This window comes from Hypanus sabinus, chromosome 13 (assembly GCF_030144855.1).
Source record: "Hypanus sabinus isolate sHypSab1 chromosome 13, sHypSab1.hap1, whole genome shotgun sequence".
In the NCBI taxonomy this organism is placed as follows: Eukaryota; Metazoa; Chordata; class Chondrichthyes; order Myliobatiformes; family Dasyatidae; genus Hypanus; species Hypanus sabinus.
The window spans coordinates 91881333-91908119 of NC_082718.1; the positions used below are offsets into that span (position 1 = coordinate 91881333).

The 26787-nt window shown below is 46.5% G+C and overlaps 1 protein-coding gene across 1 annotated transcript in view; it reads left to right on the forward strand.

Moving 5' to 3' along the window:
- LOC132404145 (leucine-rich repeat-containing protein 43-like) overlaps window positions 1–24223 on the forward strand; it is an 82145-nt gene extending 57922 nt beyond the window's left edge. Inside the window, exons 12-13 of the mRNA XM_059988208.1 lie at window positions 11848–11895; window positions 23968–24223. Of these exons, the coding sequence (XP_059844191.1) occupies window positions 11848–11895; window positions 23968–24093 (174 nt within the window). The 3' untranslated portion in view covers window positions 24094–24223. The remainder of the gene's footprint in view (window positions 1–11847; window positions 11896–23967) is intronic.
- Window positions 24224–26787: the final 2564 nt, after the last annotated feature.

The following is a 26787-nucleotide window of genomic DNA, read 5'->3' on the forward strand; positions in this document are numbered from 1 at the left end:
CTGGTAAATCTCCTCTGCACCCTCTCTAATCCAGGCAGCACTCTGGTAAATCTCCTCTGCACCCTCTCTAATCCAGGAAGCATCCTGGTGAATCTCCTCTGCACCCTCTCTAATCCAGGCAGCACTCTGGTAAATCTCCTCCGCACCCTCTCTAATCCAGGCAGCACACTGGTGAATCTCCTCTGCACCTTCTCTAATCCAGGCAGCATCCTGGTGAATCTCCTCTGCACCCTCTCTAATCCAGGCAGCACTCTGGTAAATCTCCTCTGCACCCTCTCTAATCCAGGCAGCACTCTGGTGAATCTCCTCTGCACCCTCTCTAATCCAGGCAGCACTCTGGTAAATCTCCTCTGCACCCCCTCTAATCCAGGCAGCACTCTGGTAAATCTCCTCTGCACCCTCTCTAATCCAGGCAGCATCCTGGTGAATCTCCTCTGCACCCTCTCTAATCCAGGCAGCACTGGTAAATCTCCTCCGCACCCTCTCTAATCCAGGCAGCACTATTGTAAATCTCCTCTGCACCCTCTCTAATCCAGGCAGCACTCTGGTAAATCTCCTCTGCACCCTCTCTAATCCAGGCAGCACGCTGGTAAATCTCCTCTGCACCCTCTCTAATCCAGGCAGCACACTGGTAAATCTCCTCTGCACCCTCTCTAATCCAGGCAGCACTCTGGTAAATCTCCTCTGCACCCACTCTAATCCAGGCAGCATCCTGGTGAATCTCCTCTGCACCCTCTCTAATCCAGGCAGCACTCTGGTAAATCTCCTCTGCACCCTCTCTAATCCAGGCAGCACTCTGGTAAATCTCCTCCGCACCCTCTCTAGTCCAGGCAGCACTCTGGTAAATCTCCTCCGCACCCTCTCTAATCCAGGTAATGCTCTGGTAAATCTCCTCTGCACCCTCTCTAATCCAGGCAGCACTCTGGTGAATCTCCTGTGCACCCTCTCTAATCCAGGCAGCATCCTGGTAAATCTCCTCTGCACCCTCTCTAATCCAGGCAGCACTCTGGTAAATCTCCTCTGCACCCTCTCTAATCCAGGCAGCACGCTGGTAAATCTCCTCTGCACCCTCTCTAATCCAGGCAGCACTCTGGTAAATCTCCTCTGCACCCTCTCTAATCCAGGCAGCACTCTGGTAAATCTCCTCTGCACCCTCTCTAATCCAGGAAGCATCCTGGTGAATCTCCTCTGCACCCTCTCTAATCCAGGCAGCACTCTGGTAAATCTCCTCCGCACCCTCTCTAATCCAGGCAGCACACTGGTGAATCTCCTCTGCACCTTCTCTAATCCAGGCAGCATCCTGGTGAATCTCCTCTGCACCCTCTCTAATCCAGGCAGCACTCTGGTAAATCTCCTCTGCACCCTCTCTAATCCAGGCAGCACACTGGTGAATCTCCTCTGCACCTTCTCTAATCCAGGCAGCACTCTGGTAAATCTCCTCCGCACCCTCTCTAATCCAGGCTGCACTGGTAAATCTCCTCTGCACCCTCTCTAATCCAGGCAGCACTCTGGTAAATCTCCTCCGCACCCTCTCTAATCCAGGCAGCACTCTGGTAAATCTCCTCCGCACCCTCTCTAATCCGGGCAGCACCCTGGTAAATCTCCTCTGCACCCTCTCTAATTCAGGAAGCACTCTGGTAAATCTCCTCTGCACCCTCTCTACTCCAGGCAGCACTCTGGTAAATCTCCTCTGCACCCTCTCTAATCCAGGCAGCGCTCTGGTGAATCTCCTCTGCACCCTCTCTAATCCAGGCAGCACTCTGGTATATCCCCTCTGCACCCTCTCTAATCCAGGCAGCTCTCTGGTAAATCTCCTCTGCACCCTCTCTAATCCAGGCAGCACTCTGGTAAATCTCCTCTGCACCCTCTCTAATGCAGGCAGCACTCTGGTAAATCTCCTCTGCACCCTCTCTAATCCAGGCAGCGCTTTGGTAAATCTCCTCCGCACCCTCTCTAATCCAGGCAGCGCTTTGGTAAATCTCCTCCGCACCCACTCTAATCCAGGCAGCGCTCTGGTAAATCTCCTCCTCACCCTCTCTAAACCAGGCAGCGCTTTGGTAAATCTCCTCCGCACCCTCTCTAATCCAGGCAGCGCTCTGGTAAATCTCCTCCACACCCTCTCTAATCCAGGCAGCGCTCTGGTAAATCTCCTCCGCACCCTCTCTAATCCAGGCAGCGCTTTGGTAAATCTCCTCCGCACCCTCTCTAATCCAGGCAGCACTCTGGTAAATCTCCTCTGCACCCTCTCTAATCCAGGCAGCACTCTGGTAAATCTCCTCTGCACCCTCTCTAATCCAGGCAGCACTCTGGTAAATCTCCTCTGCACCCTCTCTAATACAGGCAGCACTTTGGTAACTCTCCTCTGCACCCTCTCTAATCCAGGTAATGCTCTGGTAAATCTCCTCTGCACCCTCTCTAATCCAGGCAGCACTCTGGTGAATCTCCTCTGCACCCTCTCTAATCCAGGCAGCATCCTGGTGAATCTCCTCTGCACCCTCTCTAATCCAGGCAGCACTTTGCTAACTCTCCTCCGCACCCTCTCTAATCCAGGCAGCGCTCTGGTAAATCTCCTCTGCACCCTCTCTAATCCAGGTAATGCTCTGGTAAATCTCCTCTGCACCCTCTCTAATCCAGGCAGCACTCTGGTGAATCTCCTCTGCACCCTCTCTAATCCAGGCAGCACTCTGGTAATTCTCCTCTGCACCCTCTCTAATCCAGGCAGCACTCTGGTAAATCTCCTCTGCACCCTCTCTAATCCAGGCAGCACTCTGGTAAATCTCCTCTGCACCCTCTCTAATCCAGGCAGCTCTCTGGTAAATCTCCTCTGCACCCTCTCTAATCCAGGTAATGTTCTGGTAAATCTCCTCTGCCCCCTCTCTAATCCAGGTAATGCTCTGGTGAATCTCCTCTGCACCCTCTCTAATCCAGGCAGCATCCTGTTGAATCTCCTCTGCACCCTCTCTAATCCAGGCAGCATCCTGTTGAATCTCCTCTGCACCCTCTCTAATCCAGGCAGCACTCTGGTAAATCTCCTCTGCACCCTCTCTAATCCAGGCAGCACTCTGGTAAATCTCCTCTGCACCCTCTCTATTCCAGGCAGCACTCTGGTAAATCTCCTCTGCACCCAATCTAATCCAGGCAGCACTCTGGTAAATCTCCTCTGCACCCTCTCTAATCCAGGCAGTGTCTGGTAAATCTCCTCCGCACCCTCTCTAATCCAGGCAGCGCTTTGGTAAACCTCCTCCGCACCCTCTCTAATCCAGGCAGCGCTCTGGTAAATCTCCTCCACACCCTCTCTAATCCAGGCAGCGCTTTGGTAAATCTCCTCCGCACCCTCTCTAATCCAGGCAGCGCTTTGGTAAATCTCCTCCGCACCCTCTCTAATCCAGGCAGCGCTCTGGTAAATCTCCTCCGCACCCTGTCTAATCCAGGCAGCGCTTTGGTAAATCTCCTCCGCACCCTCTCTAATCCAGGCAGCGCTCTGGTAAATCTCCTCCGCACCCTCTCTAATCCAGGCAGCACTCTGGTAAATCTCCTCCGCACCCTCTCTAGTCCAGGCAGCACTCTGGTAAATCTCCTCTGCACCCTCTCTAATCCAGGTAATGCTCTGGTAAATCTCCTCTGCACCCTCTCTAATCCAGGCAGCACTCTGGTAAATCTCCTCTGCACCCCCTCTAATCTAGGCATCTCTCTGGTAAATCTCCTCTGCACCCTCTCTAATCCAGGCAGCACTCTGGTAAATCTCCTCTGCACCCTCTCTAATCCAGGCAGCGCTCTGGTAACTCTCCTCTGCACCCTCTCTAATCCAGGCAGCACTCTGGTAAATCTCCTCTGCACCCTCTCTAATCCAGGCAGCGCTCTGGTAAATCTCCTCCGCACCCTCTCTAATCCAGGCAGCGCTCTGGTAAATCTCCTCCGCACCCTCTCTAATCCAGGCAGCGCTCTGGTAAATCTCATCCGCACCCTCTCTAATCCAGGCAGCACTCTGGTAAATCTCCTCTGCACCCTCTCTAATCCAGGCAGCACTCTGGTAAATCTCCTCCGCACCCTCTCTAATCCAGGCAGCGCTCTGGTAAATCTCATCCGCACCCTCTCTAATCCAGGCTGCACTCTGGTAAATCTCCTCTGTACCCTCTCTAATCCAGGCAGCACTCTGGTAGATCTCCTCTGCACCCTCTCTAATCCAGGCAGCATCCTGGTAAATCTCCTCTGCACCCTCTCTAATCCAGGCAGCACTCTGGTAAATCTGCTCTGCACCCTCTCTAATCCAGGCAGCACTCTGGTATATCTCCTCTGCACCCTCTCTAATCCAGGCAGCACTCTGGTAAATCTCCTCTGCACCCTCTCTAATCCAGGCAGCATCCTGGTAAATCTCCTCTGCACCCTCTCTAATCCAGGCAGCACTCTGGTAAATCTCCTCTGCACCCTCTCTAATCCAGGCAGCACTCTGGTAAATCTGCTCTGCACCCTCTCTAATCCAGGTAGCATCCTGGTCAATCTCCTCTGCACCCTCTCTAATCCAGGCAGCACTCTGGTAAATCTCCTCCGCACCCTCTCTAATCCAGGCAGCACTCTGGTAAATCTCCTCCGCACCCTCTCTAGTCCAGGCAGCACTCTGGTAAATCTCCTCTGCACCCTCTCTAATCCAGGTAATGCTCTGGTAAATCTCCTCTGCACCCTCTCTAATCCAGGCAGCACTCTGGTAAATCTCCTCTGCACCCCCTCTAATCTAGGCATCTCTCTGGTAAATCTCCTCTGCACCCTCTCTAATCCAGGCAGCACTCTGGTAAATCTCCTCTGCACCCTCTCTAATCCAGGCAGCGCTCTGGTAACTCTCCTCTGCACCCTCTCTAATCCAGGCAGCACTCTGGTAAATCTCCTCTGCACCCTCTCTAATCCAGGCAGCGCTCTGGTAAATCTCCTCCGCACCCTCTCTAATCCAGGCAGCGCTCTGGTAAATCTCCTCCGCACCCTCTCTAATCCAGGCAGCGCTCTGGTAAATCTCATCCGCACCCTCTCTAATCCAGGCTGCACTCTGGTAAATCTCCTCTGCACCCTCTCTAATCCAGGCAGCACTCTGGTAAATCTCATCCGCACCCTCTCTAATCCAGGCTGCACTCTGGTAAATCTCCTCTGCACCCTCTCTAATCCAGGCAGCACTCTGGTAAATCTCCTCTGCACCCTCTCTAATCCAGGCAGCATCCTGGTAAATCTCCTCTGCACCCTCTCTAATCCAGGCAGCACTCTGGTAAATCTGCTCTGCACCCTCTCTAATCCAGGCAGCACTCTGGTATATCTCCTCTGCACCCTCTCTAATCCAGGCAGCACTCTGGTAAATCTCCTCTGCACCCTCTCTAATCCAGGCAGCATCCTGGTAAATCTCCTCTGCACCCTCTCTAATCCAGGCAGCACTCTGGTAAATCTCCTCTGCACCCTCTCTAATCCAGGCAGCTCTCTGGTAAATCTGCTCTGCACCCTCTCTAATCCAGGTAGCATCCTGGTCAATCTCCTCTGCACCCTCTCTAATCCAGGCAGCACTCTGGTAAATCTCCTCCGCACCCTCTCTAATCCAGGCAGCACTCTGGTAAATCTCCTCCGCACCCTCTCTAGTCCAGGCAGCACTCTGGTAAATCTCCTCTGCACCCTCTCTAATCCAGGTAATGCTCTGGTAAATCTCCTCTGCACCCTCTCTAATCCAGGCAGCACTCTGGTAAATCTCCTCTGCACCCCCTCTAATCTAGGCATCTCTCTGGTAAATCTCCTCTGCACCCTCTCTAATCCAGGCAGCACTCTGGTAAATCTCCTCTGCACCCTCTCTAATCCAGGCAGCACTCTGGTAAATCTCCTCTGCACCCTCTCTAATCCAGGCAGCAACCTGGTAAATCTCCTCTGCACCCTCTCTAATCCAGGCAGCATCCTGGTAAATCTCCTCTGCACCCACTCTAATCCAGGCAGCACTCTGGTAAATCTCCTCTGCACCCTCTCTAATCCAGGCAGCACTCTGGTAAATCTCCTCTGCACCCTCTCTAATCCAGGTAATGCTCTGGTAAATCTCCTCTGCACCCCCTCTAATCCAGGCAGCTCTCTGGGAAATCTCCTCTGCACCCTCTCTAATCCAGGCAGCACTCTGGTAAATCTCCTCTGCACCCTCTCTAATCCAGGCAGCACTCTGGTAAATCTCCTCTGCACCCTCTCTAAAGCTCCCACAGCCTTCCTATAATTAGTTGACCAGAACTGAGCACGGTACTCCAAGTGTGGTCTAACCCATGTTATTTTTTAAGAACTGCAACGTTACCTGGTGCCTCTTGAACACAATCCTGTGACTAATGAAGGGCAACAGACCATATACCTTCTGAACTACCCTATCACCTTGCACAGCAACTTTGAGGGATCTATGAACGTAGACCCCAAGATCCTTCTGTTCCTCCCACTGTTAAGAATACTGCCATTAACCTTGTATTCTGCCTTCTACTTCAACCTTCCAAAAAGTGCATCACTTCGCTCTTCTCTGGGTTGAAATCTATCTGCCACATTTCCACCCAGCTTTGCAACCTATTAATATCCCATCGTGACCTGCATAGTAACCTTCTACACTATCTGCAACACCCAATTTCATGGCATCCACAAATTTGCTGACCCATCTCACCACTTCCTCATCTGAGTCATTTATAAACCTCACAAAGGGCAGGGATCCCAGAACAGATCCCCACAGAGTCCGTCTGCTCACCAGTCTCCAGGCAGAAGATGCTCTAACTACTCCCTTCTGTGGCCAAGTTAATTCTGAATCCACACAGCCAACTCTCCCTGGATCCCATACCTTCTGACTTTTCTGAATGAGTCTACTATGGGGAACCCTGTCAAGTACCTTCCTAAAATCCATATACCCCACGTCCACTGTTCTGCCTTCATCAATTTGCTTTGTTGCACTTTCGTGAGGCACGACCTGCCCTTCACAAAGCCACGTTAACTAATCCTAATCAGACTATGCTTCTCCAAATGCTCAGATATCCTGTCGCTAAGAACCTTCTCCAACAGTTTGCTCTGCACTGGTATAAGACTCACTTATCCCAATGGTGAGCAAACTGTTGCAGAAGGTTCTTAGAGACGGGATTGGTCGGTAACTCCCAAGTTTATCCCTCCTAATTTTATTAGGCACTGGTATAATTGCTTCCCTTTTTGAAGCAGATGTGAACTTTTGGCTGTAGCAGTGGGAGGTTGAAATTGTCCTTGATATAGTCCCGCCAGTTGGTTGGCACAAGTTTTCAGAGCCTTACCAAGCTCTCCATCGGGGCCTGCCTAATATAGCACAGATCTTCACTGCTGTAGTTATATTCTCCCTTTCAAAGCGGGCATAGAAGGTGCCGAGCTTGTCTGGCCGCAAAGCTTCACTGCCATTCATGCTGTTGGGTTTCATTCATTCTTAAGCACTTTACTGGCTATCTTGTAATTCTCCAGAACTCTATCTAATCCTTGTTTCCTAAATCCTTGGGTATGTTTCATTCATCCTTTTGACTAGATGTTTTACATCTTTGGTCTACCATGTTTCCTTCACCCTGCCAATCTTTCCCTGCGTCAGTGGGACAAACCTATCCAGAGCCCTATGCAAGTGTTCACGAAACAACCTCCACATTTCCCTGAGTACATTATTTCCAAGTTACACTCCCTAGTTCCTGCCTAATAGCATCATAACAGAGAAGTACAGCACAGAAGTACAGACAGGCCCTTCAGCCCATCTAGTCCATGTCAAAACCATTTAAAATGCCTACTCCTATCAACATGCACCGGGACCATAAATCTCCATACCCTTACTATCCATATACCTATCCAAATTTCTCTTAAATGTTGAAATCGAGCTCGCATGCACCACTTGTGCTGGCAGCTCATTCCATACTCCCATCACTCTCTAAGTGAAGAAGTTTCCTCTCATGTTCTCCCTAAGCTTCTCACCTTTCACCCTTAACCCATAATCTCTGGTTGTGGTCCCAGCCAACCTTATACTCCATAAGCACCTCATTTGTTCCTACCTGTCTATACCTCCTCTGCACCTCCATTTTTCCCCTTAACCAGGGCCTTAATATCTCTTTAGAATTAAGGTTCCCTACACTTGTTATCTTTATCTTTTATTCTGACAGACACATACAAACTCTGAAAGCTCAAAATTTCGCTTTTGAAGGCCTCCTGCTTTCCAAGTACACCTTTGCCAGAAAACAGCCTGTCCCGAACCACACTTGTCAGATCATTTCTGATACCATCAAAATTTTCCCTCCTCCAATTCAGAATCTCGCTTGGAATTTGCCCTCCTCCAATTAAATTCCCCCACTACACCAATTCTTCAGCCACACATTTGTTACAAAGATTAAGCCTTAAGTATTAATAGGCAACACGAGTGAATCTTCAAAGGCTGGGAATAGATAAAAACACAAAATGCTGGCAGAACTCAGCAGGCCAGACAGTATCTATGGGAGGAGGTAGTGACGACGTTTCGGGCCGAAGCCCTTCATCAGCCCTGTCTGGCCTGCTGAGTTCTGCCAGCATTTTGTGTTATAATTCCTCAAGTATTAATGTTCAGTTAGGCACAGTATTTACTGACAAATACCTTTCCTGCCTCAGTTCACATGCACATGAATTTACACAACAAAGTACCTGCATGCAAACCCGCTAGGTTTCCCAGTGATATCTCCACGTTTCCAACATGGGGTTATCCACTTCCATGATTGTTGCCTTTCGCAGAGTTGTCACTGTCTGTGCTGCCAAAACCCTCCATTGTTATTCTTTTCCTTATAAGATCAATCTATGATGTTTCAGTTCCTTTGGCTCAAGGTCATCTGACTGACCTGTATCAGCCTCTCATTGCACGTTGCCAAGGATACAAGGTTATCGCTTGAGGGCTCTCCCGTCAATCTTGTGACCTAGGTAATGTCTTTTGTTCTGTCTAACTCAGACTGGTTCAGACCAGTTCAACAAGTTCAGCCAAACGCTGGACCTGGACGACCAGAAAACGCCGTTGATGCACCATCAATAACTCTCTGAGACAGGAGGCGAGATATCGGCTTTTATTGACTGGAAGAAAGAACAAACAGCAATTGACCACCATGCTACATCCTGGAGACTGAGGCCGGGCTCAGGCCTCGATCGCCTTTATACCGGGGTCTGTGGGAGGAGCCACAGGAGCAGTCAGCGGGGGGTGGTGTCCAGACATGTATATGTAGTTCACCACAGCCGTTCCTTCCGCAAACCTGTATTTTACAGCAGGAGCTTCTTATCTGAGAATCAGCAGAAACTTATTGTGTCCACGTTCAGTCGCTCTGGTGCAAGAATCACTGAGCAAGAATCAGCTTGCTGGCTGCAAGAACAGTCTCACAAAATGGCCACCTCCATTCTTGCAACCACATGACAAAAACAAAGACCTTTGCTTCGGCTATTTCCACTGCCCTTGCCTCATTCCTATTCACTAATTTCTATACTGTATTGTACTTCTTACTGGCCAACACATTCATCTGCCAAGTCATCCTATACTTACAGTCATACAGCCAGCAGTTTAGAGATCCACCACCCTTTGGGTCCTGCTTTTCAGCTCTTCAGGACTCATCCCTTCTCCTTCCTATGCCATTAATAATATACCGTAACTTCTGGCTGTACACCCTCCCCCCCAAAAAAAAAATGCTGTGGGCCTAATCTGAGACAGTCCTGACACTGGCATCTGGGAAGAAACATCCCATCTGTGAGTGTCTTTCATGTCCTGTCTGTTCCCCTGACTCCTCCAAGAGGACCACAACCTTGTCATAAGGTTTGGAGGCTTACATGCCTCACTGACCTGGAAGCTGATTGGCTGTTCCCGAAACGCCAGTGGGCAGGTTCTCCTAGTTATTGGATCCCCTTCCACCACCTCGTTCCTCTTCTTCCCACTCCCTTTCAATGCCACAGAGCTAATGCCAGAGGTATGGTCGCTCCAGCTTTCCCTGGTTGGTCGTCGTTCCTGATGGGATCGAGTGACATCGTTGTTCTTTCACAAGAAAAAAACCTTACAATTAGGACTATTCTGTTCCCATGAACAATCCCCCCATTGTTCAAACTGGAAACAGGAACAAAGTTAGATATTTCAGACTACTTTGATACTTCTGAAGATGAAAGATTTCTTGCTGTTCATATCGGAAATTTATTAAAACATAGTGCTCATTTAACATATTTCAATCTGCCCGAATTTGCTTTTTCACTTATCGGTCTAAAATTATGTTCTGCTGTGAAATTATGATCTCATTCTCATGTATTTCTCACATACTGAAGAAGGAAATATGTGTTTAGTTCTGACTCATGCTTCTTTTCTGATCTACTGGCTCAATTTTTGGCTTTTGATGTTCTTGAGAAATGTTCCCCCGCCTATTCAGTGTTTCCTTTGTAACCATCCAGCTTGGCTATTTTTGGTGGTGGCATCTGTTGGTCTTGAGAGACCGTGGATCTGCGCCTGGAGTTTCCGAGGCGTAGGCCTGGGCAGGGTTGTATGGGAGACCGGCAGTTGCCCAAGCTGCAGGCCTTCCCCTCTCCACGCCACCGATGTTGTCCCAGGGAAGGGCACTAGGACCCAAGCAGCTTGGCACCGGTGACGTCGCAGAGCAATGTGTTGTTAAGTGCCTTGCTCAAGGACACAACACGCTGCCTCAGCTGAGGCTCGAACCAGTGACCTTCAGGTTACTAGTCTGATGCCTTCCCCACTAGGCCACGCGCCTTCAAGTATATTTTGTGGCCTGCTCTGCTTTTTAATTTCTTTTATAAGTCTATATGTATTTTAACTTCTATAGAGTTCTGCCAGCTTCTCTATTTTATTATTCAGTTATTCTGTAAGCAAGACCCTGAGTTTCATTTGCTGATTTAGGGCTTAGTTCCTGTGTGCTCCTATTTTCTTCACTGCATTTACTTTCCAAATGTGCACGATGCTCGTGTTATGTTCACTGTTAATTGGAATCAGAATCAGGGTTAACATCGTTGGCTTAGGCCATGGAACGCAGCAGCAGTGCCATGCGATCGTTACCATCGTCGTCATGCGCCATGTTGTATGACGTGGGTGATCATGGCCTTTTCACCACAACTGGTCTTGGCAAGTTAATCTACAGAACTGGTTTGCCATTGCCTTCTCCTGGGCAGTGTCTTCACAAGATGGGTGACCTCAGCCATCAGCAAAAGCCTTCAGAGATTGTCAGTGCTGGATAAGTAGGATTTGATATCTGCAGCATCCGCCACCTCCTCCCATGGCTTCACGTGACCCTGGTCGGGGTGGGGGTAAGCAGGCGCTGCACCTCGCCCGAAGGTGGTCTGCAGGCCAGCGGAGAGAAGGAGCTCCTTTCACCTCCTTTGGTAGAGACATATCTCCACCCTGCCGCTCCACAGGGCAAAACATAAAGTTAGAAACTATAAATTGCAATAATATTTATACATAAAATAAGCAGTGTAAAAAAAAGGGGGATAAAATTACTGAGAGATCAAAGGTGTTCGGGGGTTCTGTCTGATGGCAGAGGGAAGGTGCTGTTCCTGAAACGTTGAGAAAACGTTTGTGGAAATATCAGGAAGCACATGCACAGCCACATCGCAGCGAAGAAGTGAAATGGCTGTGGGAAATGCAAATTATTAACCAAATATTCTACTTCCTTCTGTCTGCTCCTTGCCATTGATTCACTTCCAGTGGTTGCATTTGCATCTCTGATCTCCATAGTTACACATTCTCAGGGTCCCTGAGGAATGAGGGTATAGTGCATATCTCTGCCTCGCACTGACGTGCAGTTGCTTTTGCATGCAGTAAACAGCTCTGAGAGCTACCGTGTCTCTCACCTCAAGCGTTTTGATTTATAATTACAGTTTGCAGCGGGGACTGTGAAAACACAGCTGAGCGGAATCATTAACCGGGTAAGACCTCATCCCACCCTTCAAAATCTTCCTCTCATTTCTGTCACTTAGAAATTAAAAATCGCGGACGTGGGGTGTGTTGCTTCTGAGATGACTGGATGATACTGACAGCCTTTGTTCTGCTGTTAGTTGATTTGAATCAGTTAAAATAATCAGTCAAAACTTGAGCATTACTTTAATTATTCTGATCACTCATTAAGATATCCTTGGGAGAATAATATTTTACAGCATATTATTTCACCTTAAGGTAAGAGACTTCTGAAAATAGTTAAATGTGTATCACTTGTACCTTCTGCAAACATGTTTACTGCAAATCCATATTTACATAGAATGATAGAAACTCTGATAACTAGTTCAGTCACCCTTGTAGTTAAATGCATGAGGAGGCATATGAGTTAGTCATTTCTTTGACTTGTGCTGCAGTGTCCCAAGCAGAGTAATATTTGGTCACTCTGAGGGGAATTTAATTCCTTTGTAAAATGAGAATATTCTCCCATGGGAAGAAAAGCTTCATAAAAAGTAAAATATCTGAGCCAATTTCTTATTGGATTGCAGCAAGTAAACACCTTTTGAATCGGATTTACGGTCTTTGCTCCCCATTCAAAAAATATCTCTGTCAGCTGCTCCGAAGATTTTTGCTTGAAATGATTAGTCTGTATCTTTCTGTGGGACTTCAAGTGTATGTGTGTATGTGTATGAGTGTGTGTATGTGTTTGTGAGTGTGTGTGTGTGTGTGTGTGTACATGAGTGTGTATGTGTGTCTGTGTGTGAATGTGAGTGTGTGTGTGTGTGTGTTTGTGAGTGTGTGTGTGTGTGTACATGAGTGTGTATGTGTGTCTGTGTGTGAATGTGAGTGTGTGTGTGTGTGTACATGAGTGTATATGTGTGTCTGTGTGTGAATGTGTGTGTATGTGTGTGCCTGTCTGTATGTGTGTATGTGTATGAATGTGTGTCTGTGTGTGAGTGTGTGTATGTGTGTGCCTGTGTGTATGTGCATGAGTGTGTGTATGTGAGTGTGTGTGTGTATGTGTGTGTCTGTGTGTGAATGTGAGTGTGTGTATGTGTGTGCCTGTCTGTATGTGTGTATGTGTATGAATGTGTGTCTGTGTGTGTGTGTGTGTATGTGTGTGCCTGTGTGTATGTGCATGAGTGTGTGTATGTGAGTGTGTGTGTGTATGTCTGTTTGTGTATGTATATGTGTGACAGAGGAAGTGACTGACAGCACTAACATTCTATCTGAGCCAGAAAACTGCAGATTCAAATGACATTTGTCTGATCCTTCCAGTGCAGTAGTGAGTGATATCTTTCCAGTGTAGTAGTGAGTGAGATCATTCCAGTGCAGTAGTGCATGAGATCCTTCCAGTGCAGTAGTGAGTGAGGTCATTCCAATGCAGTAGTGAGAGATCCTCCCAGTGCAGTAGTGAGAGATCCTTCCAGTGCAGTAGTGAGAGATCCTCCCAGTGCAGTAGTGAGAGATCCTTCCAGTGCAGTAGTGAGTGAGGTCCTTCCAGTGCAGTAGTGAGTGAGGTCCTTCCAGTGCAGTAGTGAGTGAGGTCCTTCCAGTGCAGTCATGAGTGAGATCCTTCCAGTGCAGTAGTGAGTGAGGTCCTTCCAGTGCAGTAGTGAGTGAGGTCCTTCCAGTGCAGTAGTGAGTGAGGTCCCTCCAGTGCAGTAACGAGTGAGGTCCTTCCAGTGCAGTAGCGAGTGAGATCCTTCCAGTGCAGTAGTGAGTGAGGTCCTTCCAGTGCAGTAGTGAGTGAGGTCCTTCCAGTGCAGTAGTGAGTGAGATCCTTCCAGTGCAGTAGTGAGAGATCCTTCCAGTGCAGTAGTGAGTGAGATCCTTCCAGTGCAGTAGTGAGTGAGATCCTTCCAGTGCAGTAGTGAGAGATCCTTCCAGTGCAGTAGTGAGTGAGGTCCTTCCAGTGCAGTAGTGAGTGAGATCCTTCCAGTGCAGTAGTGAGTGAGGTCCTATCTGTTGTTTGTAAAGAATCTTACATTATAAAGAGGAGCAGTTGAAAATAAGTCTGATCATTACCATATTATTACATGGTTGAAGCACGCTAACAACTGACTGTTTGCCATGTCTCATAAGATGAGAGTTTTTTTACTTCAAAAGAACTTTGTTGGCTGTTAAACACTTCTGGGATTTCTGAGATTATGTATAATCTAATAATAGCATAGTAGTTTCTAGCAGCACATGTGCATGTATACACAGACACACTCACACACACACACACTCACACACACACACACACACAGGCAGACACACATATTCACACACACACACATACCCATTATGCCCAGTAGCCAGAAAATAATGTACTTTAAGAATTGTTCTGAGATACTGCCAGATTTTCTAGGGTTGAAATATTTTTTGAATACATGTATTGGAAGTGTAAACTAAAGATACAATATACTGGACACACTCAGCAAACATCTGTGAAAAGATCGCGTCAGGTTGAAGACTCTTCGATGTGACTATTCCCAATATTTTCCTGTGTTTAGAATTACCAGGGACAATTTAGATGAGTTTGGCAGGGGGTTGGGAGCCTCGGTGATAATTGCAGAAAGAATAGCGGGTCTGAAATTGGAAGGTAAAATATTAGTAAGGGAGCCTGGAAGCAGAGGAAACGATGTTTGGAAAGGCAGATGGAAAGAGAATCCACCAGCATATATGAACATATATCTGCATCAGGAAACATGGGTAAAGGCAAATGCACCAGGCACGCAATTAGACTCACAGAGTTGTAATGTTCTTGCAATAATAAAATTTTGGATTAAAGAGGAAAGAAGGGCAAGAACAGTAGTGTAATTATCCTGTTTATATGGTTATCACATGATATTACCATGGGGACAAAAACTAAAGAGGGAATGGCAAAACTGGTTAAAGTAATAATTAGTCCATCTATGTTAACATAACCATCCAATGAGGCCAAATGGCCTGAATACATATAAATGACAAGCACGTTATTGGAGTGTACAGGAGACCTTCAGTCAGTCTTGGGGTAGTTCAGAACAAGGTTTTCAGGCAGATTTCTCACTAGTCCAAATCTTTCCTGGGATATAATCAGTGTTAATGGTCTCAAGGGCATAGAGTTCTTACGCTGCATTCAGTAGAACTTCTTATACGGGAGAGAGATGACAACTTTGCGTGTAATTTTAAGGATTAATGGCGGGAGAAATATTAGTGGAAGGGCGCTTTTGCGATCTTAATTCAGTTCCTTGTAAAATAGTTTAATTTCATTAATTTCTTTATTCTTGTCACGTGCACTGAGGTACAATGAAGAACACCACATCAGTATATTGATGGTACAAGGGAAGGGCAGTAACCAAAGACAGAATGGTGTGTTACAGTTACCGAGAAAGCAAGGTGCCAGCAGACGTAAAATTGCAAGGAGATGTAGATAGTGAGGTCAAAGGTCCATCTCATCAAACAGGAAGTTCATTACAACGTGAGATAGATGCTGTGCTTGGGCCTGGTGGTACGTATTTTCTAGTTACCGTATTTTCCCCCTGGTGGGAGGGAGAGCGAAGAGAGGATGCCCAGGATGGGTGGGATCTTTGATTTTGCTCACAGACCTGCAGAAGTCTGCAGATACAGGAGGCACTGCGCACAGAATGCAGGAGGATCTCAGCCGGTCAGGCAGAGATGAGTAAACTGTTGCTATTTTGGGCTGAACCCCTCCATCAGGGCTCTTTGACAGCTGCTTTTCTGAGGCAGTGAGAGGTGCAGAGAGCATCCGTGGAGGGGAGGCCGGTTTCATGATGCGCTGAGGTGAGTTCATGGCTCTCGGCAGTTGAGGTCTTTCTGGGGGAGGTCTGAAGACAAGTTCTAAGCTGCGACAAGGTCAGGTTTTACATGGCTGAAATGTGATATAAGCAAAGAGATATTGAAAGCAGAAGCTTCTCTCGGCACAATGAAAGGCATTCAAAATAAATCTGTTCTCATCAAGAAAATGGTCAGAACTGATGAATCTTGAGCCCCCTGAGACAAAGTCCTTGAGACAACTGTGAGTGTGGAACTCCGTGTCAGATGCTGAGACCTAATACGACAAAAAGTCTGGAAAAGTATAGACGAAGCAAACCTGCAGATGCCTCACCTCCCACCCCATCAGCCTCCGCGTCCAGCGTGTAATTCTCCGGAACTTCAGCCATCTCCAACGGGATCCCACCACCAAACACATCTTTCCCTCCCCCCACCCCACACATCCTGCTCTCCACGGGGATCACTCCCTACACGACTCCCTTGTCCATTTGCCCCTCCCTCCCGCACTTACCCTTGCAAGGCCTGCCCTTTATGCCTCTTCCCTCACTACCATTCAGGGCCCTCAACAGTTCTTCCAGGTGAGGCGACACTCCACCTGTGGGTCTGTTGGGGTTATTTACAGAATCCGGTGCTCCCAGTGTGACCTCCTGTATATCGGTGAGACCCGATGTAGATTGGGAGACCGCTTCACTGACCACCTACGCTGTGTCCACCAGGAAAAGCGGGATCTCCCAGAGGCCACCCATCTTAATTCCACTTCCCATTCCCACTCCAACATGTCAGTCCATGGCCTCCTGTACTGTCACGACGAGGCCACACTCAGGTTGGAGGAACAACACCTTATACTCCGTTTGGGTAGCCTCCAACCTGATGGCATAAACACCGATTTCTCGAACTTCTGGTAATCCCCCCTTCTTCATTCCCCATCCCCTCTTCCCTTCTCTCACCTTAAATCCTTGCCTGCCCTTTTCCTCCCTCTGGTGCTCCTCCTCCCTTTTCTTTCTTCCATGGCCTTCTATCAGACTTCCCCTTCTCCAGCCCAGTATCTCTTTCACCAATCGACCTCCCAGCTCTTTACTTCATCCCTCCCCCTCCCAGTTTCACCCATCACCTTGTGTTTCTCACTCCGTCCCCCCCCCCACCCCATCCACCTTTTAAATCTATCCCACATCTCTTTTTTCTCCAGTGCTGCTGAAGGGTTTTGGTCCAAAATGTCGACTGTACTGGATAGAACAGATATCAGATAGAAAGTGTAAGAGTGAACGTAGAAGAGTAATAAGAAAACAAGGAAACTATGGGGAGGGGGAGACATTGACAAATCAAGAGAAAGAAAATCCAAGAATGTTTTCTAACTATTTAAAGAGCAAAAGGATAACTAAGGAAAAGATAGAACCTACTGGGAACAGGTAGAACCTACTGGGAAAAGATAGAACCTACTGGGAACAGGTAGATCCAGTGGGAATTGTCTTGGACCATAAGATATAGGAGCAGAAGTCGGCCATTTGGCCCATCGAGTCTGCTCTGCCATTTCATCATGTTTAATCCATTTTCCTCTCAGCCCCAATCTCCTGCCTTCTCCCTATAACCCTCCATGCCCTGACCAATCAAGAATCTATCAGCCTCCACCTTAAATATACATGAAGACTTGGCCTCCACAGCTGCCTGTGGCAGAGAATTCCAGAACTTCACCACTCTCTGGCTAAAGAAATTCCTCCTCATCGCCATTCTAAAAGGACACCCCTCTGTTCTGAGGCTGTGTCCTCTGGTCTTAGACACTCCCACCATAGGAAACATCCTCTTTCAACATTCAATAGGCTTCTGAGTTCCAGTGAGTCGAGCCATCAAACGTTCCTCATATGACAAGCCTTTCAATCCCAGTATCACTTTTGTGAACCCTCTCCAATGTCAGCACATTCGTTCTTAGATTAGGGGCCCAGAGCCGCTCGCTATACCCCAAGTGAGACCTCTCCAGTGCTTTATAAACCCTCAACGTTACACCCTTGCTTTTATACTCTAGTCCTCTTGAAACAAATGCTAACATCACATTTGCCTTCTTCACCACAGATCAACCTGCAAATTAGCCTTTGGGGGATCCTGCAGGAAGACTCCCAAGCCTCTTTTTCAGGTTTTTGAATTTTCTCTCCATTTAGAAAATTAGTCTGTGCTTTTATTTCTTCTATTGAAGTGCATGACATTACACCTCCCAACACTGTGTGCCATCTGCCACTTCTTTGCCCATTCTCCTTATCTGTCCAAGTCCTTCTGTAGCCTCTCCACTTCCTCAAAGCTACCTGACCCGCATGTAGACAAGGAGGAAACGTGCAAGATGATTGATGTGATAAGTAGAGTAAGAAGGGAATTATGCTGAGGTTAGCATCTTTGAACATGAACCAATCACAAGGTTGGGAAGATCTGTTAAAAGAAGCAAGAGAGAAAGTTACAGAGGTACAGATGATTCAATCAACCCCGCCTGCAGGAGTCATGCTGGAAAAGTGGAGGACAGACAACTTCTGCTGTTGCTTAAAAGTGGAGGAAGGAATTAATTGAGTAATTAGAGTTTGAATTCTGTGGCAGATGAATTTTTGGAATCAATGCTGTGACCAACAGTATAAACCTTCTTATGCAAGGATCACCATGGATATAGGACGAAAAGATCATATCTTATCGGAACGCAGCAGGCCAGGCACCAGCTATAGGAAGAAGCACAGTCGACGTTTTGGCCAAAACCCAGTCCTGACGAAGAGTCTCGGCCCGAAATGTCAACAGTGCTTCTGCCTATAGATGCTGCCTGGCCTGCTGCGTTCCACCAGCATTTTGCGTGTGTTGCTTGAATTTCCAGCATCTGCAGATTTCCTCGTGTTTGCGTCATATCTTATCACCTTGATTAAAGTTTTTGAAGAGGTATGAAGGGGTGAAGTGTACCTGACATTGCATGGATGGATTTGAGCAATCTATATTTAACAATATTCACATAACAATCTGTCTAATGGTGCAAGGGACCCCAGGGATTGCGGTGCCTTGCTTCTTGTGTACGTCCATGGCTAATACTTAAATATAGAGGGCTTGTTAAAGACATTTGCAGATGATACGAAGATTGTCTATGCATTTGACAATGAGGTAGAATGCTTTGGACTTCAGGATGTTATTTTCATTTCAGTTGGGCAGAAAGGGAGCAATGAAATTTGATCCTGAAAATAAAGTTTTATACGATCCACAATTTAAAAACGGAAGGGTCACGCAATTTAAAGACCATCAGCTTACACTGAAAACGTTGCCTGCTGAACTAGGCAATTACTTTTTTTTAACTTCATCACCATTTTTGCCCATTAATCGCATACTTAGACCACAAGACCATACTTCTTAATATATAAAGGCGTAGGCTTTCATGGTCTTTCTGGGATCTGCTGGGGACAGTGGGATTCAGGGACCTCTTTCCAAAAGGTTCAGTTGCTTTACATTTCATAGCTTGATAAAATCAGTTTATTATTGTTACATGTACAGTGAAGAGCTTTCTTTTGCATGGCTTCCATATTAGGAGATCAAGGTTGTTGAAGGAAAACCAATAAAAGAAGGCAGAATAAAGTGTTACAGTTACGGAGAAAGTGGAGTACAGGCAGACAAATTATGTGCAAGGCCACAACAAGGTAGATTGTGAGGTTGACAATACATCTTATTGTACCGGGCTCCAAAAGGGGAACCAGGAGATTCTCAGAAACCCCAGCAAAATTGGTGGAGCCATCCATTATTAGAACTGAATTGAATTAGGCCACACTTTTGAACTTAAACTGAAGAGAGATTGGCCTTAGAATTCTGCTAATCCCAAATGTTAGAATTTTTGCCCGAGAACTATCCGATACAAACATGGAGTAGTTCCCTGTTCTTTTTTCTGCTGTTGATTTTGCATTGATCATATTGATTTTACTCAACTTAAAAAGAGGAAATTGAATGGGGTTATTGGTAGAGTTCAGACTGATCATCATCTTCTAGAGCAGGGGCCCCCAACCTTTTTAATGCTAGGGACCCCTACCATTAACTGAGGGGTCCGTGGACCCCAGATTGGGACCCCATCTTTAATGAGAGTCAACATTATAATAAACCAAGTGCAGCTGGCTCAAGGAGAAGTTTAATAAACATTTAAACCTTATTTTAAAAAATTGGAATTTTGTGTGGTGCAATCTGCTTGAAGTCATCCTATTTACTTTGCTGTATAGAAGAAAAGCAGAAGGAATCGTCATGCAATCACTCGAGTCGAGTCTGATGTTCTCCTCAGGGATTGTCAATTGGTGGGTCCTCAGGTGGCTGTAAAGGTCGATCAGATCCAGTCCCCTTCGTCACTTGTTGATCGCCATGGGACACAATCCGGTTTAACTTAATGGAGAACGCTCATGTGTGACTTTGTTTAACATGGGGAGGCTGATGGACAGACAGCCACCGCATGATCCTTGGGAATTTGGGTTCGGAGTCCAATGGCATAGAATGCAAGTTGGCTGCAGCCAGTCTGACCTCACTGTCATTGTAATGTGTCATCATCTTCCACCAGCTCCATCGGTCAGGTCTTGGTTGGATTGCTCTTCGCCTGGATCTTCCCCCTCAACCTTACCACCCTGGATGACTCCACCAGGAGCTGAGCACCAGATGCCTAAACCCCAGACAGTATTGGTCTCGGGATCTCAGGATCTCAGGAGCTCACAAGCCCCTCCACCATGACAAGGTGACGTTTCTCAGAAAAGGGTAGAAGAATTGGTGCAAACTAATCTGTTAGTGCTCCATTTGCCTGAATTTCTAAGAAGCATAACATCATTAATGTTATATATGACATCACAAAATGAGATCATTAACAAATATATTGACTATTGAATGAAATTGTTTTTAATAGAATCTTCAATGCTACATCTAAAGCCAACCCATCACTGTCTTACGGGTATCCCATTAAATAAATACAATACAGCATGCAGCTTTTGTTTAAAATTAGAGACACAACAGTTAATATCGAAAAAGAAAGAACTTCTTCCCTCAGAGGGCAGTGAATCTTTGGTACTGTCTACCCTAGAGGGCTGTGGAACTCAAGTCATTAAACAGATCTGAGGCTGGGATGGACCTTCAGACTGTCAAGCTGGAAGTTTGGGTCCGAAGCAGGAGTTCCCAAAGTTTTTTATGCCATAGACCAATACCATTAAGCAAGGGTAAGAGGTCCAGTGGCTAATGGACTGGTGCAGAGCCAACAACCTGTCTCTGAATGTGAACAAAACAAAAGAGATGGTTGTTGACTTCAGGAGGGCACGGAGCGACCACTCTCTACTGAACATCGACGGCTCCTCTGTAGAGATCGTTAAGAGCACCAAATTTCTTGGTGTTCACCTGGCGGAGAATCTCACCTGGTCCCTCAACACCAGCTCCATAGCGAAGAAAGTCCCGAAGTGTCTCTACTTTCTGCGAAGGCTGAGAGAAGTCCATCTCCCACCCCCCCATCCTCATCACATTCTACAGGGGTTGTATTGAGAGCATCCTGAGCAGCTGCATCACTGCTCAGAAATTGTACTGTCTCGAATTGTAAGACCCTGATGCAGATAGTGAGGTCAGCTGAAGGGATTGTCGGGGTCTCTCTTCCCGCCATTACAGACATTTATACTACACACTGCATCTGCAAAGCAAACAGCATTATGAAGAACCCCACGCACCCCTCATACAAACTCTTCTCCCTCCTGCCGTCTGGGAAAAGGCTCCGAAGCATTCGGGCTCTCATGACCAGACTGTGTAACAGTTTCTTCCCCCAAGCTATCAGACTCCTCAATACCCAGTGTCTAGACTGACACCAACCTCTATACATACATACATACACACACACACACACACACACACACACACACACACACACTTCCCTTTGCAATTTTTGCTCATTTCTTCCTCAATTCCTGCTAAACCATTTACATAATTTATTATCATCTTGTAATTTGCCTTTTACTGTGCCTATTGTCTTGTTTATTAATTATTGTACTGTCTTGCACTGTTTTGTGCTCTTTATGTAGTCTCGTGTAGGTCTGAAGTCTAATGTAGATTTGTGTTGTTTCACGTAGTCTGGTGTAGTTTTGTGTTGTTTCATGTAGCACCAGGGTCCTGGAGGAACGTTGTTTCATTTTTACTGTGTACTGTACCAACAGTTATGGTTGAAATGACGATAAAAGCGACTTGACTTGAAAAGGGGTCCATGGACCGCTGGTTGGGAACCCCTGATCTAAAGGAAGTCCTGCCTGTTAGGAGACAAATCTCAAGGTCGTATAATGTATATGTACTTTGTTAATAAATATATTTTGAACATTAAACTTTGAGTAATATGACAGTGATCAAACAATATACTTCGGCAATGTTGACTGTAGATTAAACACTGATGAGAATACCAGTTCAAGTTTATTATAACTCAACCATACACATGCATACAGATAAACAAGCAACATTGACCAATCTCAGCCTGGCTTTGAAATGTCCACCTAAGTGAACAGATTGCAGTCTAGTGTCAGCTCAGAAACTATTCTTCCTGCTGTCCCAGTGCTCTCAAGTGGAGCTTCCCCACTGGGCTTCACCCTGTTTGCCCACAGGCACGTGAGTTGGGAGGGTAACTGGCCGCTGTACATTGCATCATGTTTGGAGCTGTATGGTAGAGTCTGGAGGAAGCTGTTGGGAATGGGGGTGGGGGGAGTGAATTAAACACTTGATGATCAGTGACACATAGAACACAGAACACAACAGTACTGACCCTTCGGCTCATGATGTTGTGCCAGTCAACTTAACCCTTAACCCTCCATTTTCTTTTATCCATGTGACTACCTAAGTATCTCTTAAATGCCCCTAATATATCTGCCTGTACCACCATCCTGGCAGCATGTTCCACACACCCACCATTCTCTCCAATCATCTTAAAATTATGCCCTCTCATGCTAGCCATAAAAAAGGCTTTTATCATCTTATACACCTCTATCAAGTCACCTCTCGCCTGCCTTTGCTCCAGAGAGAAACGCCTTGGCTCACACTGCCTTTCCTCATAAGACATTCTTTCTAATCTAGGCAACATCATGGTAAATCTCTACTGCGGTCTCTCTAAAGCTTCTACATCCTCCTTATAATGAAGCGACCAGGACAAAACACAATGATCTAAACGCGGTCCGACACAAAGGGGTAATGGGCCTGTTTCTATGCTGTTTGATCCTATGTCTCTAAGTTAGTTGTAGTTCTCAGTATTACAATGGTACATACAGTGCCGTGGAGAAGCCTTAGGCACATATGTAGCTAGGTTGCCTACGACTTCTGCTCAGTAGGTACTGTATTTGTCACTGTGGAGTGCAGAGCGAGTTTGTAACTCTGGTGGGAACAAAGGATGTGGGGAATGGTGAGGGTGGAGCACTGCAGTGGGGGGTGGGACAGGTGGCAGAGAAGGAGTTCTGGGGCGTGGGGGGTGGGGTGGTGGTGCGGGTGCAGACAGACCCAGCCCTGAGACACCAGGCAAGGTCTTTGGATTCCAAACAGTTGGTTTATTGATCACTACGGGACGTCTCGCTGGTGCTTCATCCTCCCTCCCCTTTCCCTTTCTCCAACCATGATTCCCCTCTCCCTGCCCCCTTCCCACTCAGTCCACAATAGAGACCCATATCAAAACCAGGTTTATCATCACTCACACAATATCATGAAATTTGTTTTCCTTTTGCGCTAGCAGTACAATACATTAAATTACTACAGAACTGTGCAGAAGTCTTAGGCACCCTAGCTATATATACGTGCCTAAAACTTTTGCACAGTACTGCACCTTGCAATTTCAATTGTTTGCTATTGAGATGGTATTCCCATCCAAAAGCAAATTAAATCTTTTTTAAATAATGAAAAAAAAATTGTCAGAATCTCTGTATCAGTAATTGGCCCTTGAACTCTGGCAGTATGTGAGATGCATGCTCGGAAATTTGAGGCCTGTACTCAGTCTGAGACCCAGAGCAGATACATTGACCACTGACCAAAACTAAAGGGAGAATCATTAAGCCATTTGTCAAAGCAGTCGGCAAGCATTGATTGCTCAAGCAATAAAATCAATAGAACATGGAAGTATCTAAGTCATTGTAAAAGTGCACATAATTAACATAGCAGTATTTTTGAAAGATACACTTAAAAGCTCTGGTGCAGTTTAACTAATTAAATTCAACTTATTAACCTTCTATACCACTTGGGGTGTCTGGGAAAGTAGCTGTAGAAACTTGGGATTGTTGTTACCTCTGAGAAAGTAGAACATTTTCAAACTCATTCTGTGTTTTATCTCTACCCTGCAGAATGCTGTCCTAGCTAGGTCCTCTCAGAATGCCTTTGCAGAAGAAAAGAAGAACACTATACCTTGCTCTGACTGCATCTGTGTTTTTGCTGGTTCTGAAGTGGCAAAGTGGAATTGTCACAATTGACAAGGATAAGGAAAGGACTCGTCGTGTCGTGGTCCCTACAGTTACTGTTAACGCCACCGAGACAACCCCGTGCTTACCAAATACAGCATACTTCAACAAGTCTACAATACTACCCAAGGTATACCAGAACTTCTTGGAGTATAAACACTGCAGGACTTTCCGAACTTTGAGGAAACCAAAGGAGTGCACAAAAGGACTGTTTCTATTATTAGCTATTAAGTCGTTAGCTTCCAACATAGACAGGCGAATCACAATTCGAAACACCTGGGGAAAGGCAGGGGTTGTCAATGGAGCTGAAATCAAACTAGTGTTCCTTTTGGGCGATATCAAGGACTATCGAGGTCAGCCGCTACAACAGATGCTGGCCTACGAGACCAGACAGTTTGGTGACATCCTTCAGTGGGACTTCCAGGACAGTTTTTTCAACTTGACATTGAAGGAGGTTCATTTACTGCGATGGTTTGCTGCAGACTGTCCCTCGGCAAAGTTTGTTTTAAAGGGAGATGATGACGTCTTTGTGAACACCATAAATGCGCTGGAATATCTCAAGGGTTTTGACCCGAATCAGGACCTTTTGGCTGGGCACATCATTTACAATGCAAAACCCAAAAGGAATAAGAAAATTAAGTATTTTATTCCTGAGGTCATGTACAAGCATAAAACATACCCCCCCTACGCTGGTGGTGGTGGCTACATAATGTCTAGGAAAACTGTATTACGCCTGTATAAGGCAGCATCCAAAATAGACCTTTTCCCAATAGATGATGTGTTTGTTGGGATGTGTTTGGTTCAGTTGGGGATAAGGCCCACCCCACACATGGGCTTCAAGACTCTTGGGGTACCTCACGCGTTTGCATTTGACCCGTGCTTATATAGAGACCTCATTGTGGTGCACAAACTGAACCCGGCAGAAATATGGATGATGTGGAGTTTAGTGACTGACACAAAATATAAGTGTGCGAAGGTACTGTGAGAAGAGGGCCAACGGACTCGAACTTGAGAAAAACCTCAGGGAAGAGTGCTGAGCTGGCTGGCTGCTGGGAAAGTTAAAGTTAATAAGATGCTTTAATAATACTTGTTTTATAAAGCACTGACGGCAACATTTAATGGCAAGAACAGAAGTGAAGAGAGAGGCACCACATGGACTCAATTCCCATATTATGTGCATTTAGTGACGATAGAGCTACTGTAACTAGAATCACTATTGGTCTGTTTAGCACTGCCTTTTTTTCTACAGTCCTCTACTTATGTGTAAAAAAATCATTGATAATTCTGCTGGAAACCGGGAAGACCTTAAATATGCCTAGGATCGGATCAAATATTTCAATTCCTGTTTCAATAGCCGATTGTATTTACAATTTACTTGCTGCCTGGTACGCTGCTGGTGTCTAGGACAGCAATGAAGGTCCTCCATCTCAGGCAGTGTTCAGAGCTTCCTTCATCATGTCTGTAGCTTCCTCTCGGTTTTCACCAGTGCAAGTCCCGGGTGGAGGCTCAGGAATACTGTCGCACTCAGATGTAGAAGGATTCTTCATTGCTGTTTCTGTAACAATTTTGTTTGACCGGTCGGGACTGAACTCTCCGAACTGGAAGACCGGTGGACCACTCTTAGCCTGCCCTCTACCCTTTGACCCGTTTGGCATGGGTGACCCGACCACGAGCCAAAGCATAAAGCCCTGACTCCAGCCAATCAGCTTCCGGGTCAGTGAGGCACACAGGCCTCCATACCCCAACAAGGAGGGTTTTCCACTTCCTTTAAAATAATTGCATGTATTTCTTCACTCCTCAGGGGAAGAGAACATTAGAGCTCCACTAGACATTGGCTTCCACTACATTTTATTCTGTTTTATCTTCTCCTTCATATATGGACCGTGGGTCTTGCCTAGAAGGCCTGATTTCATTGGCCAACTCAAGTGCCCTTGTGAAGAAGGACTATTACAATTGGTGCTGTGAAGGTACTCCTGTAGTATGGATGGGGAGAGAGTTTCGTATCTCAGACCCATGGCTGGTTGTGGGGTGCTGTATATTTTCCATGTCAGGATGGTCTGCAACCAGGAGCCACTCCGCCTGCCCTTCTATTTGTCAGAACTCACGGGTTTGTGAATTGGCCTTGGCGGGCGTGTAACTTGTACAATACAGCAAAGCTATAAGTGGGAGGAGCTGGGGGGGTGGAAATAACTGAAATAGCAAAATAAAAATGCTGCAGGTACAACAAATCTGAAATGAATGCATAGTGTCTGCCGGAAGAGTTTCACTCGTGGAACTGAGCACCAGGTGCAGAATACTCGCACCTGATAGGAGGGTGAAAGTGAATTGCCATCCCCTGAACTTGCACTGTATTTAGCTGGAACAGTGTAGCTGGCCAAGGACTGGGGGGTGTAAGGAGCATTAAAGTGACAGGTGACTGGATATTCAAGGCCATGCTTCCTGATTGAATGGAAGGGTTTGGCAAAGCAGCCATCCCACCTCGCCGAATGAGATTATATGGTGACTCTATCGAGACTTGGTGCGAGATGGAAGTCTAAAAAGGGATCGAAGGGGCAACTTCTTCCTGCAGACCGTGCTGTGTATGTGGAACAAGCTGCCTGTGGGCAGGTACAATAACTACATTTAAAAGTTGTTTGGATTTTTACAAGGGTAGGAACGATTCTGTGGATCAAATAGGACTTGTTTAGACAGGCACCATTGTTAGCG